This window comes from Nomia melanderi, chromosome 10 (genome assembly GCF_051020985.1).
Source record: "Nomia melanderi isolate GNS246 chromosome 10, iyNomMela1, whole genome shotgun sequence".
Taxonomy (NCBI): domain Eukaryota; kingdom Metazoa; phylum Arthropoda; class Insecta; order Hymenoptera; family Halictidae; genus Nomia; species Nomia melanderi.
In genome coordinates this window covers 7,827,604-7,852,139 of record NC_135008.1, presented here as the reverse complement: position 1 = coordinate 7,852,139, position 24,536 = coordinate 7,827,604, and the positions used below count along the sequence as shown (strand labels likewise).

Genomic DNA, 24,536 nt, shown 5'->3' with positions numbered 1-24,536 from the left:
CGCGCCGCGAAAACAATGGCGTCCCGCGGCGCGGTCCAACGGCGAACGGTCCCGCCCACCGTAAGCCCCACCCATCAGACCATTCCAGTCTGAACTCTCTGTACAGCGCTGTGCCGAGACGCGAGGACCGCTTCAACGTTTATATCGGCGACAGCGCTGTCACTGTCGTTCCACCGTCGGAATCCCTACCCCACCGATTCCCCCACCATACCACTGTCGCTCGTTGGAGGGGTACGAGCGAAAGGGGAGCTCGACCACACCGATCGTGGCTCCGCCCAGATGCACGCTAAACGCGGAAGTCTGCGCTTTGGGGAGCGGGGGGCGGGGGGCGGGGGAAACACCCGTCGCTCTCTCGAAGCCAGCTCGTCGTCCGACGAATTTGCCCGGAGGGGCTACACTGGTGCCTTCGTCGGACTAGCCGGACGTCGGAAAGGGACAGCTTACGGAGAGCAGTCGCAAGGCGGAGTGAGAAGGAGTGAACGAGTGCGAGCGCGAGAGAGATAGGTAGAAAGAAAGAGAAAGAGAGAGTGAGCGAGAAAGAGAGACCAGGCCCGATAGAGGGAGATCGTATACAAGGGACGGCAGTAAGGGGTGGGGGTGACGAAATCGTGCGGCAGGGATCTTCGCATGAAGGAAGGCAGACTCTGGTGGTCAATCGGGCGCCGCGCACCGCAGCAGTGACGCGTCACTGCACCCCTGTTTTCGAGTTGCACGTGTTTCTTTCCTCTTGACCGACTGCTCTCTCACGTTCGATTCCTCCTTCTCTCGTTTCCTTGGTCAAGCTCGCACGCGATTTAACCACCGCCGAACGCCGGACCAAGCGTGACGCCCGACCGGACGAAAACGAGGCGCCGTTCGTACTCCCGCACACCCCCCGGGCTTCCAACGTTTGATGGCAAAAGGTGTCGGTCCCGCTGCCGCGGCACCACCTCCGCTCCATTCACGTTTCCGCGAGTATCGCCGTCGGCCGGCCCGAGGGGTCCGTGCGGCCGCAGACGCGACGTTTCGCTTGTGAACACCCGATACATCCGTGCGGGCCCGCCTCTGGATCGGAGCCCCGTAGATCGGCCGCCGGCTCTCCAGTGTGAATCCCGTGGCGAGGCTGAGCTCGTCGCCGCTGACGGATCCCACGCGGTTAAACTGTGCGTTCTCAGTGATCAGTGATCGGACACCCGCGTCCGTCGAAGATACGCGAGCGCGGCTTCAACGCAGCTCGTCGAGAGACCACCCGGCTGGAATCGTCGACGGAGGATCGTCGGGCAACCGCTTGGCCGGGCGCCGATCGTAAAGTGCTGTGAACGTCTCCGTCGCGGAGGACACGTCGCTGCGGATTGTGCTTTTAGCTGGTGACTGGATCCGGCCTGACCACGGCCATTCTCGACACGGTACGTTTTTTTTTCTTCTCCCATCTACGATCGAACGGGCAGAGTCGATGAGTGGATACGAGTTACCGTGGAAGAAGTCGAGCGTCCCTGGCTTCAAGGTTAAGTCCCGGGGACGGTGGATCTGTGTGCATATTCCGGCGGAAGGTTCGCCTGTGAGATTCAAATTTGCCCTCTTTTCGCGCCCTTTGGTCGAGCAACTCTCCCGATGGTAAATTTTGGAGTTCGCGTCACGTATTTGGTACTGGTCGAAAGGGATAGGAGAGATTGGACGTGTTTGTCGTTGTTTGTTTGTAATATGTACACACATAGTGCGATTAGACGTAAAGTGTAGCGGAGAAAGTTCGTTGAGCGTTCGGTTCCGGCGGCAACGGTTCTCCATGTTACTTCTTTAGAATCGCGTAAGCGTTCTCGGTTAAAAGTGTTGTAGAATCGATGTATACGGCTTTCGGAGTGTTTCTCGGTATGTAATGTTGCGAGAAATTAATTAATCGTTGTCAGCAATGAGTTTCGCAGATTATGGATTGGAAGTATTATGATATTTTGTATCGGGAAGTAGCGACGGGTCGACTACCGATCTCCGTATACATTGATATATTCTTCATCGAAACGAAAGAAGCTAAATTAATTCTTCGAGCCATTGTCAGTTTCATTCCAATTTTGTACTGTTCAAAATTTGCTGTTAAAACCTTCAGTATGCTAACTGCAGCTTCGTATGTCTGCTATTTCAAATTAATAAATTGTTTTGTTAATTTGCGACTCAATTGGTAATGTTTACCCCGACGAAATTGAAGCAAACACTCCGAAAATTCATATTAAAAGTTAACAAAGGGTGCCGCGGAAAGAACACAAAAAGGATCAAAATAAAACGGAGTAAACTCCGCGGACAAAACAGTGTTATAGAGAATGAATTCGCTGTTGCGTCTATCTGCCATTTTCATTGAAACAAATCATTTTTTCCTCCGCGAGTTAGAGGGCCGACGGCCGCGGGAAATGTAATGAACCCGGCTAGACGTAATAAGTGGAAAGCACGGGTAGCTCGCCGGTTACTGACAAATTGCCGCTGCCACAATGGCGCTGTTGACGCTTCAATATCTCATTGTGATCGCGGAAAAAACCCCTGTCACTTTGAAAGTGAATTGCATCGGATTTATTTCGCGGAGGGACATGATTAAATAACGCCCAGGCTCTCTGTTGTTCGCCGATGAAATCCACCGAGCATAAATGTCACGCGTTCCCCGCGGAAGATGAGTAAATTATTTACATTGAATCGCGAAAATCAACGGACACGGGAGCACAGAAATGTTATATTCCCTAAAACAACTTTGCAAGTTAACGCGTTACCGACGCGACGCAAACAGAGAAGAATTCTTTTCAAACGCAAAAACAAATCGTCGGGTTGATCGATCCTTCGTCTACAATGAACTCCGTATAAAGTACCACGTTCCAAGTATACTTCCTTTTATTTTATCATTTCGAATTCCATACACGTCCGACCAACGAAATTTTCTTTTCGTGAGTCCTTTCTCCTCCGAAATGTGAAAAGATCAATTCCGGGCGAATCATAGGGGAGCGAAGTTTCCCGTTCCGCAGTGTCGGGCTGATTGGGCCACCGTCGGCGATATTTTCATCTCATTATACTTTCAACATTTCGGAACGGAGCCGAGCGAGTATATTTCGGCCGAATGAAACAAATTTCACCTTTATGAATAATTTATACACATCGTCAGCCGAATTAGGGATACGTCGGGCAACAGGGGGTGGGTTCCGGGGCTCTCGGGCCGCAGCCGCGAACACCTGTCCGCCTTTTTATTATTTTTACGCGGCCAGAGGGAAAAAGAAACATCGGCGCTCATTGAAAGTGATACAATCTCGGAAAATAACAGATGTCCCCTCGTTGCTCGAGTGCTCAGCAAAGAAAGCCTCCGCGAGTACCTCGGGAGATTTCACGGTAAGCCCTTTGTTGTACTTGAAACGCTCGGGGGCGACGAGACGAATGGCAGCGCTCGTAGGGAAAATTCACCGATTCGAATTATTTACTAATTCCGTGCACCTTTCCTGTCATTCTGTCCGTTGAGTTACGACGACGAAAACGGAAATTAACCCTCCGGCAACCCCATAAGTGCCCCGCCGATCGAAGAATCGCGACCAGTTCGCTGGTATCCGTCGAAGACGGTTGAAACTCTGACACGAGATTTTCGCGTAACCTTTAAGCGTTGCATTCTTGTAATCGGATCGGTCGAAGTATGTACATAATTGTTGCCGGAGATAGTGCACCGTGCTGCGAACGGTGGCAATCTTGAGACTATCTTAATATGACTGTTAATATGGGAAGATTTTGAGGACAGATATTCTTCAATTCATCGGATGATTCGTTAGCGAACGGTGGTGCGAGTACAATGTAAAGAAATTGAATTACTTGCACCGTTTCCTTCGACATTAATCAAACTGCTGAGTAATTGTATTTATCGCTTTCTGCTTCTTCTTGCCTTGAATGTAATCGTTGGAGGCTCTTTTTATCGCAGTAATTTATCACTTGTCGCACGATTTCCTCGAGGACGTAGTATATTTAATGTGAAGGTTAAATATTTCTACAGTTAAGGTTATTGCTCCATTTTGTTGCGAGTTTGGTGGGAGATTGCGAAGAATAATATTTTCCCGACGAATACTGAAGTATCAAATTCTATCGTTCAACGATTTCCGTCATTCCTGTAATATTCGTATATTCAACTTCCTAACCAAATTTTCCATTAACCTTATCTCGCAATATATTTCATACATTCGCATAATCAAGCCCGTGCAATTTTTTCGTGCGTTCTAGATTGAAGCATATCCCATAATGCTTCAGTTTTACGTTGACGAAAGAATACAATCATAATTTACTACATGAATATGTTAAAAATCGACTACTGAACATATATATAAAGTTCGAAAGAACAACGTTTCTACAATCGTATTATAAACGCATTAAACTTCATTTTAGAACAATAGTAACATACGTTTCATTTAGTTTATCCTCCTACTTCTCGAACGGAGTTGCAGTGTAGCTCTTTCGATAAATAACGTAGTTTCCGCTGATCGGTATATCTAGCACTTGCAATTATAATATGTATAATCACAGGAAGAGAATCGAAGCAACACTGCGGGCAAAAACGATAAATGCTGTACGTAACGAAGTAACGATTCCGCAATGTTGCCAATTCGTCGTCTGAATGTCGTTCCTCTTCTTTTAATGACATTCTTTCAATGACGTTCTTTGTCGAAGAGCCGGGTTCCGTGTGCTCCGAACAAGAGCGGCGTATGCCGCGTTCTCTCCATTTTCTTTCGCTATCCGCGTGGGTCGGTCTTTAAATAGTGGGACAGCAATTTCGTCTTTATTTACCGTGTCACGTCAACCGGAAATCGCCCGGCATTAGGTTAATGCACAAAAATCCGAGCGTCTTTAATGATCCCCCTTCGGCGGGTTCTTTGCGCGGCCGCCATTAACGAGGCCGCGGGATCACAAGATTTCTCGTGGAAGCGCTTTTGTCGAAAGGAAAAGTGTTCCCGCGTATCCGCTAATTGCAAATCGACCGTCGAGAATGTCGTTACACTGTCGCTTTGAGACACTCCTCCGTTTTTTCCCCACTTCTCGGCGCGACCCTCTTCTTGGCCACGTAATTTTTCCGTGTAAAACGCCACGGGACGCGATATTAAGTAATTTAATGCGTGCCAGCTTCGTCTAAGTTCGCCACAGACGATAAAGGAACCGAGTAATTAGTAAACTTCGCGTCGTTCGTTTCATTTCCACGGGGAAGTTCGTGTTTCCCGCTTGTCCCGGCCATTGCTCGCGAAATGATACGTTCCGTTTGTTGTCGATTGATTCTGTTTGCGTGTTGCATTTAAAAATTGAAATTTAGCGGCGGAATGCTGGAAAATTTAGGTACTTCGACCTCATCGAATTTGAATTCAAAGAATTTCAAGCTTAGAACTTAAACTAATACATTTACTTTGATCAAAGTTAGCTTTATACGCTCTTCTAAAATGTTATCATCGTAAACATATCATTCAATGTCTTCTTTATCAGAAAACAATGTGCGTTACGGTCGCATAAGCGACTCAACGAATTGTAAACAACATTCATCAAAGATGCCTACATCAATTTTCCTAAAATCGAATTTAATACAGAAGATTTAAATCCAGAAGATTCGCTTCGAGATTCTTCATCCGGACAATCTCACGACAGGCCGGCAGTACGTTCCACGCTTCGATGAAACGTCTTTATCCGCGATCCATTAATTTTCCATTAATTTTTCCGGGGCATCGGGGCAAGCGAATAATCGCGGAATAACACACTCGGCGAAAAGCCAGTGTTACGTCGCGTTCCTCGGTTACCGTAATAAGCGTTTCTGTTAGAGCCGCATCACGGTAAGTGGTCGCGCTTCTTTTTAACGGGATACAAAGGGATCGCGCGGTCGCCGGGACAGTAACCCGTAATCAGTCGACGGTGTAGCACAGCTTGCACATTTTGATCGAGTCGAATCGTTTATGAGGCTCCCTCTCTTCCTCTTCATCGCCGCTCGAGAGGCCCGCCTCATCCCCGCGTCTCCTAGCGGTCGTGACGCTCCTCACGATCACGATGAAAGGAGCTAATGATCTACGAACCGGGCCGAATGATAATTAACACTCGTCGTAACTGCGGCGTGATTAACTACGATGAACGAAAGCGACGGTGGAATGCGCGTAGGTGTACGGACGCCGCCGCCGCTGTTGTGAACCCGCCTTCAGAGGTATCCCGATCGCCAAAGAGGGTATTACTGTCGATGTAAACACCAATCTGACCGCAAGAATCTCCGCCGCGGGAGTTTAAATTACACGGCTGCTCGTGAAAGCTTCTTGCCCCCAGCGAAACGACCGAAATTACGATCGATTCCTGAACTCGCTGTCTTTCGCAAACGATTTTCGGGAACGCGCCAGTCGGAAAACGAGTGGAAAGTTCCTTCGAACGATTCCTTTGTCGTTTCTTTCGCGAAATAAGGCTTGACAGAATATTACCAACCCCTCTTGCCTTGCAATGTCGTATCAAACTCGTGACGAAAATTTCTACTATTGTTTAACGAATGTAAACGTTCAGTTCTTCTGAGTTGAAATGAAACATCGCGTTTGTTAGTAATTTGTATAGTTTGGAGTAAATGTAGGTATAGAAAGAGCATTTTTATTTTATTAGTACATTATCAACGATGAATAGTTCTAATGGAATTGCGAAATTAAGTCGTAAGGTGTGGGGTTAATTTCGATCTGTCTTACGTTGAGTGAAATGGGAGTGTACTCCATGAAAGGGAATGAAATCAGAAGAAGAAATTTCGGGTAACGCAGAAGCGAAAAGCACGTCGGAGGACTGCGAAAACTGTATTCCATCCGCGGCCCTAATTATTTCACAAGTGTTCGCAACTGTTTACCCGAGTTTCTGACCGAATTTAACGTTGACCCTCCGCTCGCCCCTCGCCGAGTATACACGGTGCACGTATGGTTAGGACCGCGGGGTTCAAGAGTAATGCGTCTCTACTTGCACAGGTCGACGGAACTGCAAGCACGTAGGGCAAGTTAGCAAATTAACCTTTGCCTATTTTCCTACCGTGGCGCGGGATGTAATATTTAATTATTCGCGTATCAAAAGCTAACAGAGGGAATCGTTAAAACGCGCGTGGGACGGACGTAAAATTCTCGTTACTCTCTCTCTCTCTCTCTCTCTCTCTCTCTCTCCTCCTTTTTTTTCCGCTGCGCCACGGCTTTTTCCTGGGATTCGCATGAAATCGGTTGCGTCGAGGAACCGCGACGACTAAATTCGCGCGTATAGGTGTAATCAGGCTTGAGCGGCGAAAAATGGGCAAAAATTTACCGGCGACACCGGCGATGTTTATTATTCACCGTGGCGTTATTTATTTTCTGGACGCACCCCGCCGGAACATTTGCTTTTGGCGAACCAGTTTCGACGGTGCCAATATTTGCCCCGTTTCGCGCACGATAATCCCCTGAATTATGTTCTTTGATGCGGCGGCGGCGGCGGCGCGCGGTCCGTTTGTACGCGTGGAAGGGCGCGTGAAAGAGCGTGCAGAAGTATGCGGGGATCAATCGAGTTTTCATGATTTACACATTGGCTTATGAAATCGCTCGCAACAATATCGAAGTTATTCAGATCGCGGCGGGGGCGGGGGTGGGTTTCGACGTTTCACGCGGAAACATTGATCAGCCTTTACGCGGATTCCGGGGCCCGACCGACGGCTCGCGAAATTTAACCTTCTATTCCCTTCCAGCACCGCTTCAAACGCGCGTTTAATGCATCGCGATTATGAATCCGACAGATTTATTGGGCGACGTGCTCGTAACGTTTCCCGTATAGCCAGGAATTTTTTTAATTTATGCGCTTCCCACGATTTACGGGCGTCCACCCCCCGTGCCGCTCTTCGACCGAATTCTGAAGGGACGCCGTGACGTTGATGTGAATCTGCACGTATCTTGGTTGATTTTTTTCCATTGTCGTTATTGCGCGGAATGCGACCATTACGCTCGAAGTAATATTGATTGGAACAATCAGAATTGGGAATTTAAATTTTTGAACGTTTTCGCTGGTCCAAGGGGATGAATTCAACGTACGCGATTCTGGGGTTTTAAGGAAGTTATTATATAATCTCACGCATTTCCATGTTACATTTTTATGCATCTGCTTTCGTGGAATAAATGGTTAAAGGGTTTCTATATTTTAAGGGTGCTTTGGTAAGGCGGGCGGAAGAAAAAATGTTCGCCTACGTAATGAAGACTTGCTTTTTGCCACATGTTTATGAATGCGAGCAACATTTTCACGGAAAAGTATGTTACACGATGATACAGTCGGAAATTAAGCTTCCAAATCGTTGACACGCATGTTGAAGAAAGCACGTACAGCTCCTTGATAAATTACCTGGGAAAAGATAACCCGTGTTCTTTGTTCCTATTCGTAGGTCCTTTTACCGAAATGTAAACTACATATAATTTTGAAGTAACTTTAGAACGTAAGTCACTTCAGATTCATCATCCTTTTGTATTACACGTTCCGCCATTTTTATTCTCGCGACTTTACACCTACCATTGACAGTCTAACACCTTCACCTTTGGAGACCTTCGACTCACATTGCCCCATGGCACCCGTTTTCGCGGTTATCCCCGTGAATCGCATCCTCTATTATCGCATCCTCTTCTTAATTAATTAATGCCGACCCGAGCTAGAAATCGTACGCGTTTCGCAACGACGTTCGCCGACGTTCCTCCGCTTGGCCAACAGGCCCATTGTTCGCGGAACCCGGCGGGATGAAGAAATTGTTTCAGTTTTTTCACTGGATGACGAAATGAATGCGTTGTTCGAGCGCGCGCCGCACAGAAAATCTAATAGCCGAGCGGTCGCGCGCGCGGGTACGCGCAAAATTGGGGGGACAAACGTCCGCGCGTACCCGCGCGGCGACAAACTGCTAGAACCAGCTGCAAATCAAGCTCCAGAGCGAAAGAAATCGCTCGAACGTGACATCCTCCATTAACGTTTAATCCTTCGGTTCACTTAGCACGTAATTCCCGTGCTCTTGACGTTTCGTGTTTCACCGTACTCGCGGAATGAAGTTTTAACGAGAGACGCCCTGCGTCGCCGGAACACAAAACGTTTGCCAACATGGCGTCGCGTCGCCGGGCGCTGTAAAAACGGAATTCATTGGAACACGCTTAACAAGATTTATTTCTCTCCCTTGGACAGCACAATATATCGAGTTACTGTTTGTTTTAATGCGGCGACGAAATAGTTTAAATTTAAATCAACCGACCGCCATGTTGTTCCTTAAATATCGCGGGATTTTATAGAGAAGCTGGATGATTATTGTTGAAGCCGTTGATTTTTCAATATAGTAGCATTCTTATTTCAAATAACGAATTGATTTCTATCTTCGAGGATTTATAGTTAATTATTGAACTAACGTCTGTACAAGTCATACAGAATCACAGTTTACTTAATGACATAAAATTCGTGCATCTCATAGACACTAACAATCATTGGTTCGTTTGAGAGTTTATTTAAAATTTCTTCATCGAAAATATGGGGTTTGTATTGTAATAGTGACAAGGATTGCTAAGAACAATAGATTGTGTAAACGAAATGATTCTCTTTGTATTTAAGGGGAGATACGAGGGCAACAATGTATTCGGTTTGAAATGGAAGCTCCAAATAGAAGCACATGCCCCGTTTGATGTGCACGCTCGTCAAGTGTTGTGTGGAGGAGCAGCGGTTGTGGGCTTTTGCTTGTAAATCTTATGCATTAATCCTGCGTTCTTGTTATTTCTCGTTGTTGTAGCCACGAAATTGCAGTACAGTCATAATGCACTTCTTTCCTGCGAAACTTTCACTTAGTCCGTTACTTCATGTTTAATTCTATTTTATTACGAAGGTAAATTACGTAATCATCGCTATCGCGCTGCAGCGCTTTCATAAAACTATACTTGGCCTTGTACTTGCAAATTCCTTTCGCACAAGAGGAAATTACGACGACAGACACTGTCGCGTATCTTCTTTGCGAGATTCCTTCATCAGACATAATTTCAACTCATCAAAATTCTCCGTTCAATTTCCATTATTTATCTTTCTTATATTCAAGCTCGACTCCTGCCAACAATTCATTAAAACCAATGAAAATCGATCTTCCAAACCTGACCTTTACAAGATTATCCAAGCGTGAATTACGTGCTAACCTAAACCAGTCACACACGCTACAGTTTACTTCTCAATCGTTTCTACTCGACTAATTAGTTTCTTATTCATCTCAAACGAAGTAGAAGAGCACAAGGTTAGAACACAAAAAAAAAACACTGAAGTCCGCAAGAAGATAATTAAATAGATTTCAAGAATAACTATTTCCAGGAATCGAAAAAACGCTTATGTACATCGGACTTGCAATCATTAATCATCGGGTATTCTAGGTATTGATGAAATACGGTAAGTTGCTTTCAATAACGAATATAGAGGATCTTCGGTTTCGTATCGTATTTCATCAATATTTCTAATGTTATGCAATAATATCCCTCTTCGACTGCCAAAATTTCCTTAACAATTGAACGTTGCCACGGACGTCGTCCTCCATCAGAAGATTCTAGTGGAAGAGATAAAAAGCGAATCCCTTGTTTTGTTTTCAGCATTGTGTTAGCGTGGCCGGAGGTGGCGGCGGAGGTGGCGGTGGCGGCGGTGGCACGGTCGCCGGCAGTCGGCTGAACCTGCACCTTCGTTCTTGCGGAGGCAGCGGTGGCGGTGCCGGCATCGCCGGAAGTGACAGCGCTTCGGATTACCCGCCAAGCGCTGCGGCAGCGCGGAGCCGGGAGGCGGCGGCGGCGGCGCTGCACGCGGCAAGAACGCTGTTGGGCGCGGGGGTGGCTAACCCTTGCTCACCCACCCCCGAACCGCCCTTCTGGAAGATGCCACATAAAGGTTGGTCGAACGAGCCTGTTTGTTTACAGTATCCGCCGGAATTCGGGACCCGTTCCTCTTCCTCCGCGTGCACTCTCGAAACGCGTCACCCGTGTTCCTCGAAACTTCGCCGCGAAAAGCATTAGTAAATGTTAGAAAACGCTGATGTTAGATATTATCGGACGCTCCTTCGACACTGGAACTAACCGAGTAACTTGAGTGTCTTATTTCTCGTTTCTTTTGATTGGAGCAACACATTGCGTGATATTTGAAAGGAGGCTTAGGCTTGTATATACCTGTACGAACATATTTTATTTTATACCTCCTCGCAAAAGCGTCGTCGTAGTTTAAATACTCGCGATATGTATATTCTGGAATAGTTCGACTTAATTAGTGTGGTAGTTCTGGTGTTAACCCTTTTGTTAAGTTAGTTTTGCACTGGAAATACTCAATATTTTCTAATCAGATGCAGATACTTTCTGAAATTGACTTAGCTAGAAATCGCAAATACGTTGAGAAAGAAAACTATTTTCTTTGAATACTTCGCACGTTGATGCGTTATGCAAAATTCAATATTAAACATCAAACTTTACAATTTTCCTGTGTAAAATCGGTTGGCGATTGTGAGGCGCAACTGGAGTGCAAAGGTGAACTCATATTGTTCTAGGAATGATACAATAAATGTCTGGAAATCTAGCGTTGATAATGTAGGATAATTATGTCATAAATTGTAGCAGGAGAATGTCAGTTTTGGTTAACGTTTGATCGAGATAATCTACGTTACACGTACGGTCACGTTTTAATTAATCCTCAGTTAATCTTTCGTTTAACGAAGCATAATACACTGGACTCTTATCCGAAAAATAATGACATCAGATATTCTTTTCGACTATCTCACAATTCTGAACTGTTATATAGGAACGGTACTGTCATGCTTTATAACGACAGCCTATTAGTTAATCATTCTTCTGACTTTAAATGTAATTAAATCTAGTAACCCGCCTTTCCACGCATCTCCACTTTTTATTTCGTCCAGCACCGCGGGACTAGGTATTTTTATTGAAAAAAACGAGCGAAAAAGAATTTACTTACGTGCAGCGTGTTTTTTGTCGCGTTGTTTTCTCCTGTTGGTGCGAGATTTACGTGCGAGCTCGTTCTATCGACCGCATTCTCCTCGTCGCCGGGAATAGAGATCAGTCTATCTAATAGTTCGCTTATCGCGCGGAACGGTTTCAAAGGAATATGGCTGTTCTATCGAGCATCACGACGCGATCGCTTGAAATCGCTTTCCTCGGCGGACATCGCGTGTATATTGCGCGTTCAGGCTTTTCACCCTGTAAACAAGTTTCACGCGTAAAATCTATCTTAGACGCATCTATAATTAATCCGGTCTCCACTATATCCATAAATATAAAAAAAAGAGAGGAGAAAATTTTCAAACAAATCGCGCAATCGGCCATTTTAACGAAAGATTACTGTCGGCTGCCGCGGCGCTCGTCCCCGGCGCCGTGGAAGAAAAAGGAATTTTGAATTGCGAACGCTTGTGAAACTGATAGGTGGCCGATTATCTGTCATTCAGATACTTTATCTGGACGATCCGGTCCTCGCGTCCCGACGACTTCGCTAATAGAAGACCGTTACAATGCGGTCGAGCGTCGGTCGCCTTTCGTATTGTCAGCGTTCGTTAGCGTCAACTTCGTACCGTGTATCGTGAAACCCGAGACACCGGGATCTTTCTTTTTATCGATACAGACGAGACTATGCCTCGAATCTTCGGGATGGATTTCGAGTTGTCCGAAGGTTGGCTCCGGGGCCCGATTCCATGAATCCGTCTAAAACTTGACTGGATACAAAGCGCCGACAGGAGCGTTGCGTGCTCCGCCGTTAAAATTCCCTTTCGATCGTCTTGGAAAATATGAATATCGCGTTGAACGTGGTTTCTACAGTTTCTAATAGGAAACAACTGAATCGAGAAATTGTTTTTCACGGAATAATCTTAGGAATTAAACAATATTAGTTCTCTAACTATCAAAATTCAGGACTGCAGCAATCAACTAGACAAGTCCTTCGAGAAAATTGACATTCTCAGACTTGATATTCCACGTTATCAAAGCTGCAATGTCCATGTCATTGAACCAAACTTTTAGAACCCTCATTTCTATCCATAATAAAATTCCATTCACACAAGCTGCACAAAATTAATCCGCCTCATTTTGATGCAACCTTAACATACATTACACATCTAATCCAACAAATAAACGAACTCCAACTATACTAACGTTAAAACCATACATCTATTGCGCAAGGGTTAAAAGAAACCCTTCGGAAATCTCCTTATAATAGAATAATCAAACGCTAGAGACTCGCGGTGACGGAAGTTCCCAGTTATCTTTTAAACGGAAGTGCAGCCTTTCTAAACGCGTCTCAATTTACATCTCGTTACTTGCGCGTTAGCGTGCCCCGCCAGGATCATAGGTGGTCGGGGCCAGCCTCGCAGCCTTCGGCTGAATTTGTGACCTTCGCGACGAGCTGCACGAGGGTCAAGCAAATACGTGTACGCTTATGGGCTTAGGTGGGACTCGCGGTTACCCCCGGGGTTAGCCGGTAACCCGACACGCCTTTGCTTGGCTTCTGTCGGGCCAACAGCCCCTTCTTCACCGGAGTCTCGCCGAAGGGTGGCGCCTTCTGCCAGGAAAACCCTCCGCCGATTCTGGAGCGCGCACGAACCCCGGCCACGACACCCGACACAATCGGTGTATTCGTACGAGTCAGCCTGGGTCTGCCGTTGGATTTAATAAGCGACCACCTATACCGCCAATTTGTCTTCCCTTTGTGCGCTGTTTTATTGGTGATCCGCGTACATCAGTGGTTCTCCACTGGCGCGCGTCCTATGGGGAGCAGCTTGGGTATTTCGAAGGGCAAGATTGATGTTTGACGTCTCATCGGTGTTTTTGTTAAGTCGTGTTTATTGGCTGTGAATTATTAGTATCGCAACACTGACGTTCTGAGATTAGGTGGTGAACTATCTTTTGTTTCAGTTTGCTATTGAAGTGCTCGGAAGTTTCGATTCTCAGTTCAGAATTCTCATTTGACTTATTTATGAGTCAGTTCTGCGACTTATGAGTCGCAGAAGCCAATGCGGTTAAATTCATTTTTTATTTCAAGTTTTTGTAAATTTTAACGGAAGAAATAATATTCTTCGTAGTTATTAAAGGATTTACTCGTTTCTTCCTTTTCCATAGGTTCGAAAGCCATTCTTTTCATAGCTTCTGAATATGCTGTATAATAATTTCAGAAGCCAAAGGATAAATTTTCTCAATTTTTGTTTTCTGCACTTAATTGGACTCTGAGCGACAAATGTGTATATTAACCGTTTGTCCTATGATTTATTTCTTAACTATGATCGATACAGCTACTATACTGTTCACACTGGATTAGGAAAGAAAACAATGTTAATGCTTATTCTATGTCAACCATCGCTCCAAAAGTTAACGATTGATAACAGACAAATAATTTTTACTTCATACTTAAGCCAAACAAATAACACCTTAATTTCAAATTCAGTTTATAATTTCCGTCGCGAGTGTGACACGATATTGCATTCGATAAACCGCGATACCGCGCGAACACTGGGGAACTTGGAACAAATGCAAGATACGAAATCCATTGGTGCTCAATTAGTAAGCCGATCAGAATCTCGGATAAGAGTTACAGTTTGCGTTACTCTAAGCCCCGAAACCTAAGCCACCATCTGATAATCCCGCACAATTTCGGTCCGTTAAAATTGATTTCACCACCAGCACGCATCGTCGGTCGGAAGGGGCGTGTATGTTTATCCGAAGTTTGGCCGGATCGTATTACGTTCCGCCCGTCGATTATAATACAAAGTCTGAGGGGCACAGAAGAGTTTCCCTTTCGGGGTGAGCCGGGAGCGTTACTCGAGCATATCGCGGAGAGTTGCAAGGAGTCCAACGATGGCCTCGCGCCACGAGTTCATCCCCCTTTTCTTCCACGGATCTTTTATCTCATTCGCTGACCCCTCACCATTCTCTCTTATTTTTCTATCTCTGTCTATCTCTCTGTGTTTTTCTCTGCCTCGCTTTATTTCCCTATCTCTGTATAACTATATTTAATTCTTCGTTTTTCCACTTTTACATTTTTATATTTACCTCTTTATTTCTCTGCTTTCTGTTTTGTTTTTGAACCGTTTTTATTTCTTTACCCTCTATTTTTCTATTTTTCTATTTTCTGTCTCTTTACTTCTTTATCTGTCTCTCCATCTCTCCATTTCCCTACTTCTTTATCTGTCTACCTCTCTATCTCCTTCTTACCCTTTCTCCCTTCTCTTGCTCCCATTCTCTTGTTCCCTGCCCCTTTGCTCTATAAAAGCGCTGTAGCTATTCGAATCAAACGGCCGATTCACGGGGGCACTTTATTTCGTGCTAGGCTACAAGATTTGTTAATGGTTATGGGCGCTTGAGCCGGTGGGCTCGCATGCCAGTCGAAGCTGCGGAGATTACCTGCGCCCGGCTTTCAAGGGGCAATAAATGTCGAGGGTGCGGGATTATCCGCGGCGGGCCAATGGGATATCGTTCGTAATACATCTTGAGATTTTCCGTTCATAATTTATGCCGTCACTGCAGTTCGGCTGCGTTTATACTTTGGAGTAATTCGCAGCGGTCCGGATAATTCGGCAGTAACCGACTGCTGGGAACGAACGCGATCGAATTTTATATGATTTATAATTTAATCTAACAAATCTATAAAAATCATAGAAGATACTTCAGGTTAGCTTTAATACTGTACTAACAATATTTAATAAACTGCATTCGGTTACACACTCCAATCGCGCGAAAGTCTCGGAAAATGTAGAAAAACATTCGGTATCACGAAACCTGTTAACGAACAGCTTTAAAAACCATTCTAAACCAACGCGATGCTTCAAGAATCAAGGATCCGAATAAACGGGCGGACTATCGCTCAATTAATCAAACAGTGCCTCGCAAGAGGTCCACGGTCGCTAATCACGGGCCAAACACTGATAGGAGTTCGAAGTCGCGCGCGCCGGAAGTTCGATTCGAAGTCCGCGCGAAAAGGGGCGGCGAAAAACGGTGCCGGCTGGCGCGCGCGCGTGCCCTGGAATTACCCCATGCACATTTAAATACCAATTACGTTACCAGCGACTTCGCAATTATAATTAAGGAACGCGCGAGTGTAATCACCCGACTGCTAACTTCGACGCGGCTTCCTCGTGGTTTTCCTCGGTGAAAAGGGACGAAGATACGCGATGCCTCGCGGCTTTAATAATAAGAGGCGCGGTAACGAGTATATGCCGTTAGGATGGCGTTGCTTTCGCTAATTCAACGCTGCCTCCTAACACTGCCCGTAATGAATTCGCTAGAGGATGAAGAACGGAATCGGAGCGACCGAGAGGAACAGTGAGAGAGAGACAGAGAGGGCGAGGGAGAAAGAGGATCCGAAGAGAGAGGGAGAAACATTGAGGACGCCAGGGAGAAGGGATGAAAGCGGAGGGCAGAAAGGGATACACGGTGAGCAAGAACGGGCTAAGAGACGGGAAGAGGATGCTGCTCCCGCGATTCAACTCATTACAGAATGTATGCTCCGCACGCCATCTTTGATGTCGCGGTAGGACGCGCTCAGATGAAACTCTTGCCTCCTCGTGGCGTGGATTTTAGCCCGAAACGCTCGAGGCGCGCAACCCCGACCTCCTCCTCCTCCTCCTCTTCCTCCGTCCCTGTCCTCGCCCACGCCTTTCAAACCGGCAACGACGCGGTGATAATAACGTTTAACGAGAGTTACTCTCGCCGCGAATAAATAAAACCGGGGCCGCGCTGATTTCGCCCGGATCCCCGGCCACCGAAGGAAAATATTTTCATCCGGGACCACGACAGAATATATATTCTTGACGGGGCGGCCGCGGCCATCCTCCCTTAATGAGACCCCGCTTGTCACGCCTTTGAACGTTATCGAGTCATGAAGCAGCGATTCCCAAACCGAGACCGCTCGTGAAAGCCGCGCCGATGAAAGACCAGCTTCCATTTAATTCGCGGGCTGCCCCCTTTTCCATGTTTTTCTACTTTGAGTCGGATGCCGGCTGATTATGAGCGAAACTCGCGATGACACGAATGTCACGTTTGCGGTTGTTCGACGCGCGTTTGTCGGGGTTTTTGTTGTTCTGGGGTGTTTCGAGGGAAGGAAGGGAATGTGTTTTGTTTGTCGATGGTGTTCTTGTTGGTTGGTATTTTATCCGTGGTATAAAGTGGTTACTCTTTTCTTCTTATATTTCACACGATAACTTTGTCATTAATAATTTGTTGGAAAAAGAGAAGAACTTTAGACGTATCCTATCCTATTTATTTTGAATTCGAATAGACTGAGTAATATTTATGTTTGTCGAATCATGTTGAAAATCTGCACTACGAGTTCGGCACGTTGTTATAAGACAAGGGGTTAAACGAAAAGAAGTGACAGTAAGATACACGTGTTATTGTGTCAAAAATAGTTGAACCCTTTTCTTTGCTTTATCATTGCGTTAATCTATCCTTTCAGTCAAAACGATTGTAGTAAACTGTTGGCTGAAGTTCGTGGACAATATTTATAAGGTCACAGTGTCGCGCAGATGAGAATACCTATTAAACATTTATTTGCTCGTTAACATTTTTATTTCTCGTACAGACCGCCGTGCACCGTCAAGGTGAAAGCGACAGAGCGAGTATCGTTAAAGCAGCGTATAATGAACGAAAAGTCGCATCTTGAAGCGCTTCGAGGGGTTTACGTACAGAGGCTCGAAGAATTTTTACGTTTTCAACGAGAACGGCTCCCTTTCCATCGAGCTGAAGTATCGCAATCGAACTCCGTGCAGCACTCTCGGGCCAGAACGAGTCGCGAAACTCGTTACATCCGAACGGATGCCGCTTGAAAACGCGCAGCTAATTACCCGTATTATATTATTGCGTCCCATTAAGCAGAGATTCCGTAAACTTTTCATCAGCGTCGGCTGCTGAAGTGGCGCGTTAGCCGGATCGTTTTGTTTCTATTATTCGAGGACGATCGATTCTTTCTTTCCATTGTCCTTATGTCTCTTCCTCGAATTCGACATACATTTTAAACGGTACAGCCTGTGAGTGACGAGAATTGTTGGGAACGCCATCAGCGTTAAGTAACCCACAACGTGTTCCGAGCACACGGTTTCAGAGAGCCTTTGATTCCTAAATGCGAACGATTTTATTTGTTACTGTTTCGTTTGAATCACTGATACGAAAGTAATTACGAAGGTTCCTTAATACATTCTATTTTGACAAAAAACGATTAATTCAATTTATATCATTGAATACAATTCGATTTTGTTACAAATTCAATCACATTTCAATTCATTACTACATCTAACACTAAACACTGCAATAAATAAGAAGAACAACAAACGAAAAGAGATTCACAAATTTTGCTACGTTCAGTACGTTTTGTCCCTAGATCGAAACCTAAATTCCCAAATTTTGCTACATTATGTAAGTTTCATTCCTACATCGAAGCTATCTAAATTTCCGAGTAACTAGCATAGTAAAACTTGACACCAAAGTACCTATAGATTCTATCTTTGAGGAAACATCTGCAATCGATCACGCTTAAACTGGCACATGTCAATATCCTTCTACGCGTACTCCGTCACAGGAATATCTGCTCGACGAGAAGCAGGCTCTCTTGGTTGTAACTTCGGCTCTCAACCACAAAACGCCGCACGCCGTTGGTTACACTAAAAAATAGTGGCAATAGCAACAATGCCGGAGACCATAGCGGCGAAGCATGATCGTAGGCGGTGAGCGCGCTGCATTTCGCCGGGGTCGTTAGGAGGGAAAATATTTTCGACGAGCAGAAGTGGTTCCGACGGTTTACGAGCCACCGCGCCGTTTGTTTTCTGCGTTTCGGCCGCGCCGCGCCGCTCCGACTGAAATAAAGAACGCTGTAAACGGAACGCGGATATCGCGGAGGCGGCCGCGGATGCCGCGCATTGCAAAGCCGCAACGCTCCGCGGGGGGTTATTGCCACGACACACGAACACGCGAGATTCATAACCGAATTTCCCTTGCAGCTGCTGGCGCGCTATGCTGCGGGTATTTTTTTGCGTCAGCTGCAAATGTTATTCGTAGAACCGCAATGTTTGAAAATTCGCTCGCGTATCTTGCTGTGTTGCTGTTGAAACGGATATCGGCAAAGGAACTTTGGTTTGGAAACGCGAGGATTTTTACTGTGGCTTTCACGCGAGAATTTTGTGCGGAACGGTTCAGCTTTTAAAAGGGATCGATACAGTTCGGAAATATTGAGTAGCTTCTGCTCTACGTAGAGTGTTCGGGGAAATGTTCGACGAACCATGGTGAAATTGGGATTTCTTCGATTTTTTAGAAGGCTTGGGATTAGGATCAAGGATTAGAATTAATCGGAATTAGTTGGAATCACGAGTAGAAACTAGGGACTGGGACTTAGTTTATCAATTCTGTGATTTATTCATGTAAATAGATAAGTCTTCACTTGTAATAAGTAAAATGGCTGCCCTAGGTTCAGCCATTTCCAAAGGAACAACTAATCAAAGGTTAATGTTCAAACCTGTTTCTCTCAAAATCTGCAATTATTATTTATCAAAAAATCAACCAAACCGTAAAACTAGATTATGTCCAAAGCACAATCTTCGCCACTGTTCCCACCCCAGACATCACTCCCTCCAAACCTCCGGAATCCTCCCATCCGCGACGTTCCGCGTGTCCAAAACGTGACCTATCAACAATCCTCGGAAAGCGTGCACATAGGAAAAACGCGAGAAGCGAGGAAAAGAACTTAATCGGTACGGAATGTATTTATACGCCTTAAACGCGAGGCAAGTATTTCTCGCGCTTAAAGAGAACGAAATGGCAGAATTTTCCCAGTGCCACCCCTCTTGTCTAGGGCGTAGCGTTAGGAGCGGCAGGTTCAGGGGTTGTTTGGCGAGGGAGAAGGTCGGTCTGCCGTTAGGGAGGGGGCGGGAGGCAGGCTGCGGGGCAGAGCGAGACGACCGAGGGGGTTGGAACGTCGGGGCGGTTGGTCGGGGCCGGGCGGAGGGGAAGGGTGCCTGCCACGACGTCGTCGTGCGCCGGCAGGATGGGATTTAATCTGTGTCCCGTTTCACGCTCAGCCAAGTGGAACCTTTTTGCCTCACTTTGCGGCATGACTCGCTTTTGCGCTGGTCGTCGCGTAGATTAACGCGAAATTATATATAAAGAATGTGTGCGGACGGCGCGGCGTGTGCTCGGCTCGCTGCGCTACGGACGATTCGCTCTTCTATCGCGATGTGGCGCGGGAAAAGGAGGAGGAGCACCGCCATAGAAAGAACGCCGGATGAAAAGAGACAGAAGAAGGTGTACGGGAGGGGAAAAAGCTTACACTCCGCGGCGTTTCTTCGTCCGTCTCCTCTCTCGTGGGTACGTGTCCAAGTCACACCCCCTTTGTAACGAATTAAACTCGTGAAAAAAACTTATGGCCTCGTGTCGGTTCACAAAGGGGAGACGGGAAGGGTTTTCTCGCGGCGCCGCGCCGGTCGGGATTTCGATGCCTCGAGGATCGTTCACCGTCGCGGCGGATGAGCTCGGGGGGATGCGTGTTCTCTTATTTTTTTTTTGCTTGATCTACGCGCTCGTGGATCGGTGGACACCGGTTAGAGGTTATCATGTGGAGCCTGCGTAAATAAACGGTTCAACGTTGGACGACGCGACGCGGGGATTGACGGTGTACACTCGCGTCACCTGTTACGGGTCAATATTTTGCGATCAGCGATCAGTGGAGATGACGCGGTAATTTTGTCGAGGTACTGCGTTGGAAGGGGTCGCTAATTTAGAGAAGTGACACGAGCGATGTTATCTGAGAGATTCTGATCGGTTTTCGGTCCTTTTTGGGAATATTAACACATTGCGTACCGGTTACGAGAAATCTCGTTTTTATATGAAGACACTTAGCTATGCAACTTAAAATTTAATTCGAATTGATTATCTGTTTAAAATATATTACATAGCAAAATGATATCTGAGTTTTTCTATGTATAGTGATATAAGTGGACCTCAGTGAAAATTGCAATCCGCACAATTCAGTTTTCTGAAAATTAGCCGGTACGCAATATATTAGGATATTCGGTGTTTAGTTCGTTTTGTTTTGTTGTTTGATATTATTGTCGTGATAGCGATGGAGGGTCTGTAAAAGTTTGTTTGATTGAATTCGGTGAGAATTTTTAATAAGCTTTAGGGGAAGGAAATATTGAAGACACGTGCTTAAGTATTTTAAATTACGGAGTGGGTAGTGGAGCTGTAAGAATTGATAGATGTCCTGGAAGAATCTGCTGGTAACTAAGACAAACTGTTTTAATTTCTAAAGGCTGTTTTGCGTGTAGAACGCAACAGTAGCGCTACAGAGAGGAGCGTGTTCGCCGTGAGATGATCTCGGTCCGTATGAAAGAGCTACTATGCAATTTTAGATCATCATTAGCGGACACGAATCTCGGACGCAGCGTTGTCGTTGACAGTGGTGTGGGGACACGCTAAAAGGCGATTCGCTCGCATCAAAAATACCTCGTGTCCCGTTTGTACATTTACATACATGTTTATTGAACTGGCCGACGAATGAATATTCATCGAATATCCGGCGCGGTAGAGCTGAACTTTCGAAGGGTGGCCGCCATTTTAATCGGATCAAGGAAAATATCTTAACGCTATGACGTTATCGTCTCCTTTACGGGGCATGCATAATCGGGATGGAATTTAATTTTCTTTCCGGACAGCCGTGATTCTTGGTAACGTCACCTGAACCCGTTTATTAACTTTCAGCCGTATCTGCAATCTTTTTACCCGAGCAAAAATATCCACATTCTCTCCGCGAGTTCTTGTTCGCTCTTCCATCAGAGTTATCCAATACTTAACGAGACATATATTTAACGTACAAACTTAAAAACGTCAAATGAACTTATCTTTCCTTTTCCTATTCCCACACACGTTTTCCACCATAAACACTCAAATATTCTCGATAATTATCTATATAATTAATCTAATCATCGATACGAAAGATACGGAGACAAACCTTGCTTCAAACCCATCCGATTCAAAACACCAACGATCCAAGACCAGAAAACATTCCACATTCATCTTCAAACACACGCGTTCTCATCGGCAGCACCCAAGTCCAAACTTCCCTCGATATCTCAACACAACGATCCTAATTCAAACGAGCGAGAGAAAAATCCTCGACGATCTCGTTGTTCGCAAACAGACGGAACGTCCAGTAGCAAGAGAAGCCCGATACCTATTCCAGTTCTCGAGCAAGATTAATTGAATCTCGGCGACATCTCGTTGCGCCTGTAATTGGATGAAAAGGTCGAGCCACGGGCTCGAGAGCGTTCGCAATTGTCGCGTCGCCGACGTGTCCGTGGAAGGATGTTCGAGCGGGGCGGCAAGGAAATGTGACGGATGGTCGGGGGCGGCAGTGCTCGTCTCTTTGAGGCGAGAAATAAGCGCGAAACGCGTGGAATCTCTGTCCGTAGCCTGCGGCGACGGTAAAGGCTGATGAAAACGCGGGGCGCGATGTTACACAGGAAGTGGTTTCATACGGCGCGCGACTGCCACGGCCAGACCATTCAAATTGCGTTTCAACTATTTCTTGTCGTTTTGCGGGGGCGCAAAAGCAGCAGATTAATTAAATTCGTTAATTGCAAGATGCATTTAGCCCGCGCCTGCCTTCCCGGCGCCTTGCGCCCTACCCGTGTCTCGCTAAATCTCTATCCCCCCCCTCATCCGGCCCGGCGTTCCACGACCCTTTTCCCGCGTTCTTTCTCTTTTCCTGTCGGGTAGCCGCGACGTGTTCGTTCCACCCCTTATTCTTCGCGCGCCGCCGGCGTTACCACGTGAATTTAGAAAGGCCACCGACAAAAGGGGTAAAAGGCCCACTTTGCACGCTCGTCCGTTGTTTCTTCGTGCACACGAAACACGCTTGACTCTTTTGCACCTGGCAACGTTAACCTTTTGTGGTCCTCGCGCCGGCCGGGGACTCGACGCAATGTTTCTTTCAACCTTTGCTGCGTGGCCTCGCTTCGCGCAGCCGAGTTAAGTAGTGGAATATTTACGAATTTATCTTGTTCTGGCATTGCGGCTTTCGGTGTGCCATCAACGCGAATGGCTCGGCCTTTTGGTAACGCTGAAGCAGCCAGGGCCCGCTAACTGTGGGATTTCGCGTGGTTTGTTGGGAGGGTAATTAGTTTTGTTTCCGAGAGACTCGCGAAGATACTGATAATTGTAGCCTGAACGAAAGAGTCGGCGTAATGATTTATTCTTCGCGCGTTGTAAACTTCCGCATGACGGAAGTTGAAACCGCGAAATTGCTCAGTTGCGTGTAATTTTGTTTTGATCAATTATGCGCGCGACAGCTCGATTTCCAGTTCGGTGAAAAAAAGGCCGGCGAAACTAATTTGGATTGCAAAGGATTAACGTCCCCCTCCACTCGGCGGGATCCGCGTGAAACGTTTACAACGGAGTTACAACGGACGTTTGTTGTTTTGTTTCATAAATCACATTCGGTAAATTGGCGAAATGGGCTCTGAGTACGGTCCCATTATTTGCGGCCGTTTTTCCCATTAAATTCAACAAAAGCTTATCGATTTTTACAAACCCGCCCAGCGAAAAACAAGTTAACCGTGGTATCGTGTGTTTTCCCCGATTAACGAGTGCAAATATTGTTGGAGCACTCTTTGGTGTTTGCGGACACAGGAATTAATGCGACACTCGAGCTCTCCGACTCAACCCCCTATCGCGACGCGTGCATTAAATACCGACGCGTCGCGAACACTATAACTGCCGTCACGGGACGAATATATTAAACGGCTTGATTGTTTATTCGCGCATGGATGCTTTTTTCTCGAATTATTGTCCGCGTGTAACGGGAGTAGCAAGCCGGGCTTGTCTACTTCGTCTATTTAACGAATTTCACGTGAAACGTTGTAAATGTCGCGCGATCTCGCAGAGAATAATTAAACTTTTTACTTCCCTGCAGTTTCTAACGAACGCGTGAAATGATAAATCGGATTTCATCGTACCGTGTCAAGTTATTGACCTTGATTGTCAAATAAACAATCTAATAGATTCTATTATTTGTGAATTGTGGAGCGATTTTTAGGTAATATCTCGATTCGGTTAGTGATTCATTTGAAACAGACGATATTCGTTTAAGCAACACTATCCAAGCTACAGAATTGTGTTCGAATTGTACCGAGTAAGAAAAATGATAAATTATCGGTATCGATAGAACACGAGGAGAAATATAATACCATTCTTGTAAGAAAGAAGTTCATCGACACTCTACAACCGAAATACACTCCCCAATGAAATATTTCCCAGCTGACTTTTTTAAAATTGAAATATTCTAACAAATACATACTCAAAACTTCATTTTACGAACCCTTGGGTGCAAAATAAAATTAAAAACCAATGAAAATCCTTCTCTAATTTTTATAAAAATCACAAGGATCCATTCCTGAAGATTTCACAGAACTTCCATCTCAGAAAGCACACTGTGACGATCTGATTTAACACCCCCCAAAAGCCACCTCTACGCCCTCAATAATTATAAAACAAATAGTTTGAAATATTTCCATAGTTCGTCCTTCTGGTTTGCCTGGTAGCTCC

At 45.8% G+C, this 24,536-nt stretch overlaps 1 protein-coding gene across 1 annotated transcript in view; it reads left to right on the top strand.

The window, feature by feature from the left end:
• The first annotated feature begins 370 nt into the window (after positions 1-370).
• toy (paired box 6 protein twin of eyeless) overlaps positions 371-24,536 on the top strand; it is a 53,278-nt gene continuing 29,112 nt past the window's right edge. The window contains exons 1-2 of the mRNA XM_076371611.1: positions 371-1,385; positions 10,566-10,854. Coding sequence (XP_076227726.1) covers positions 10,842-10,854 — 13 coding nt within the window. The 5' untranslated portion in view covers positions 371-1,385; positions 10,566-10,841. The remainder of the gene's footprint in view (positions 1,386-10,565; positions 10,855-24,536) is intronic.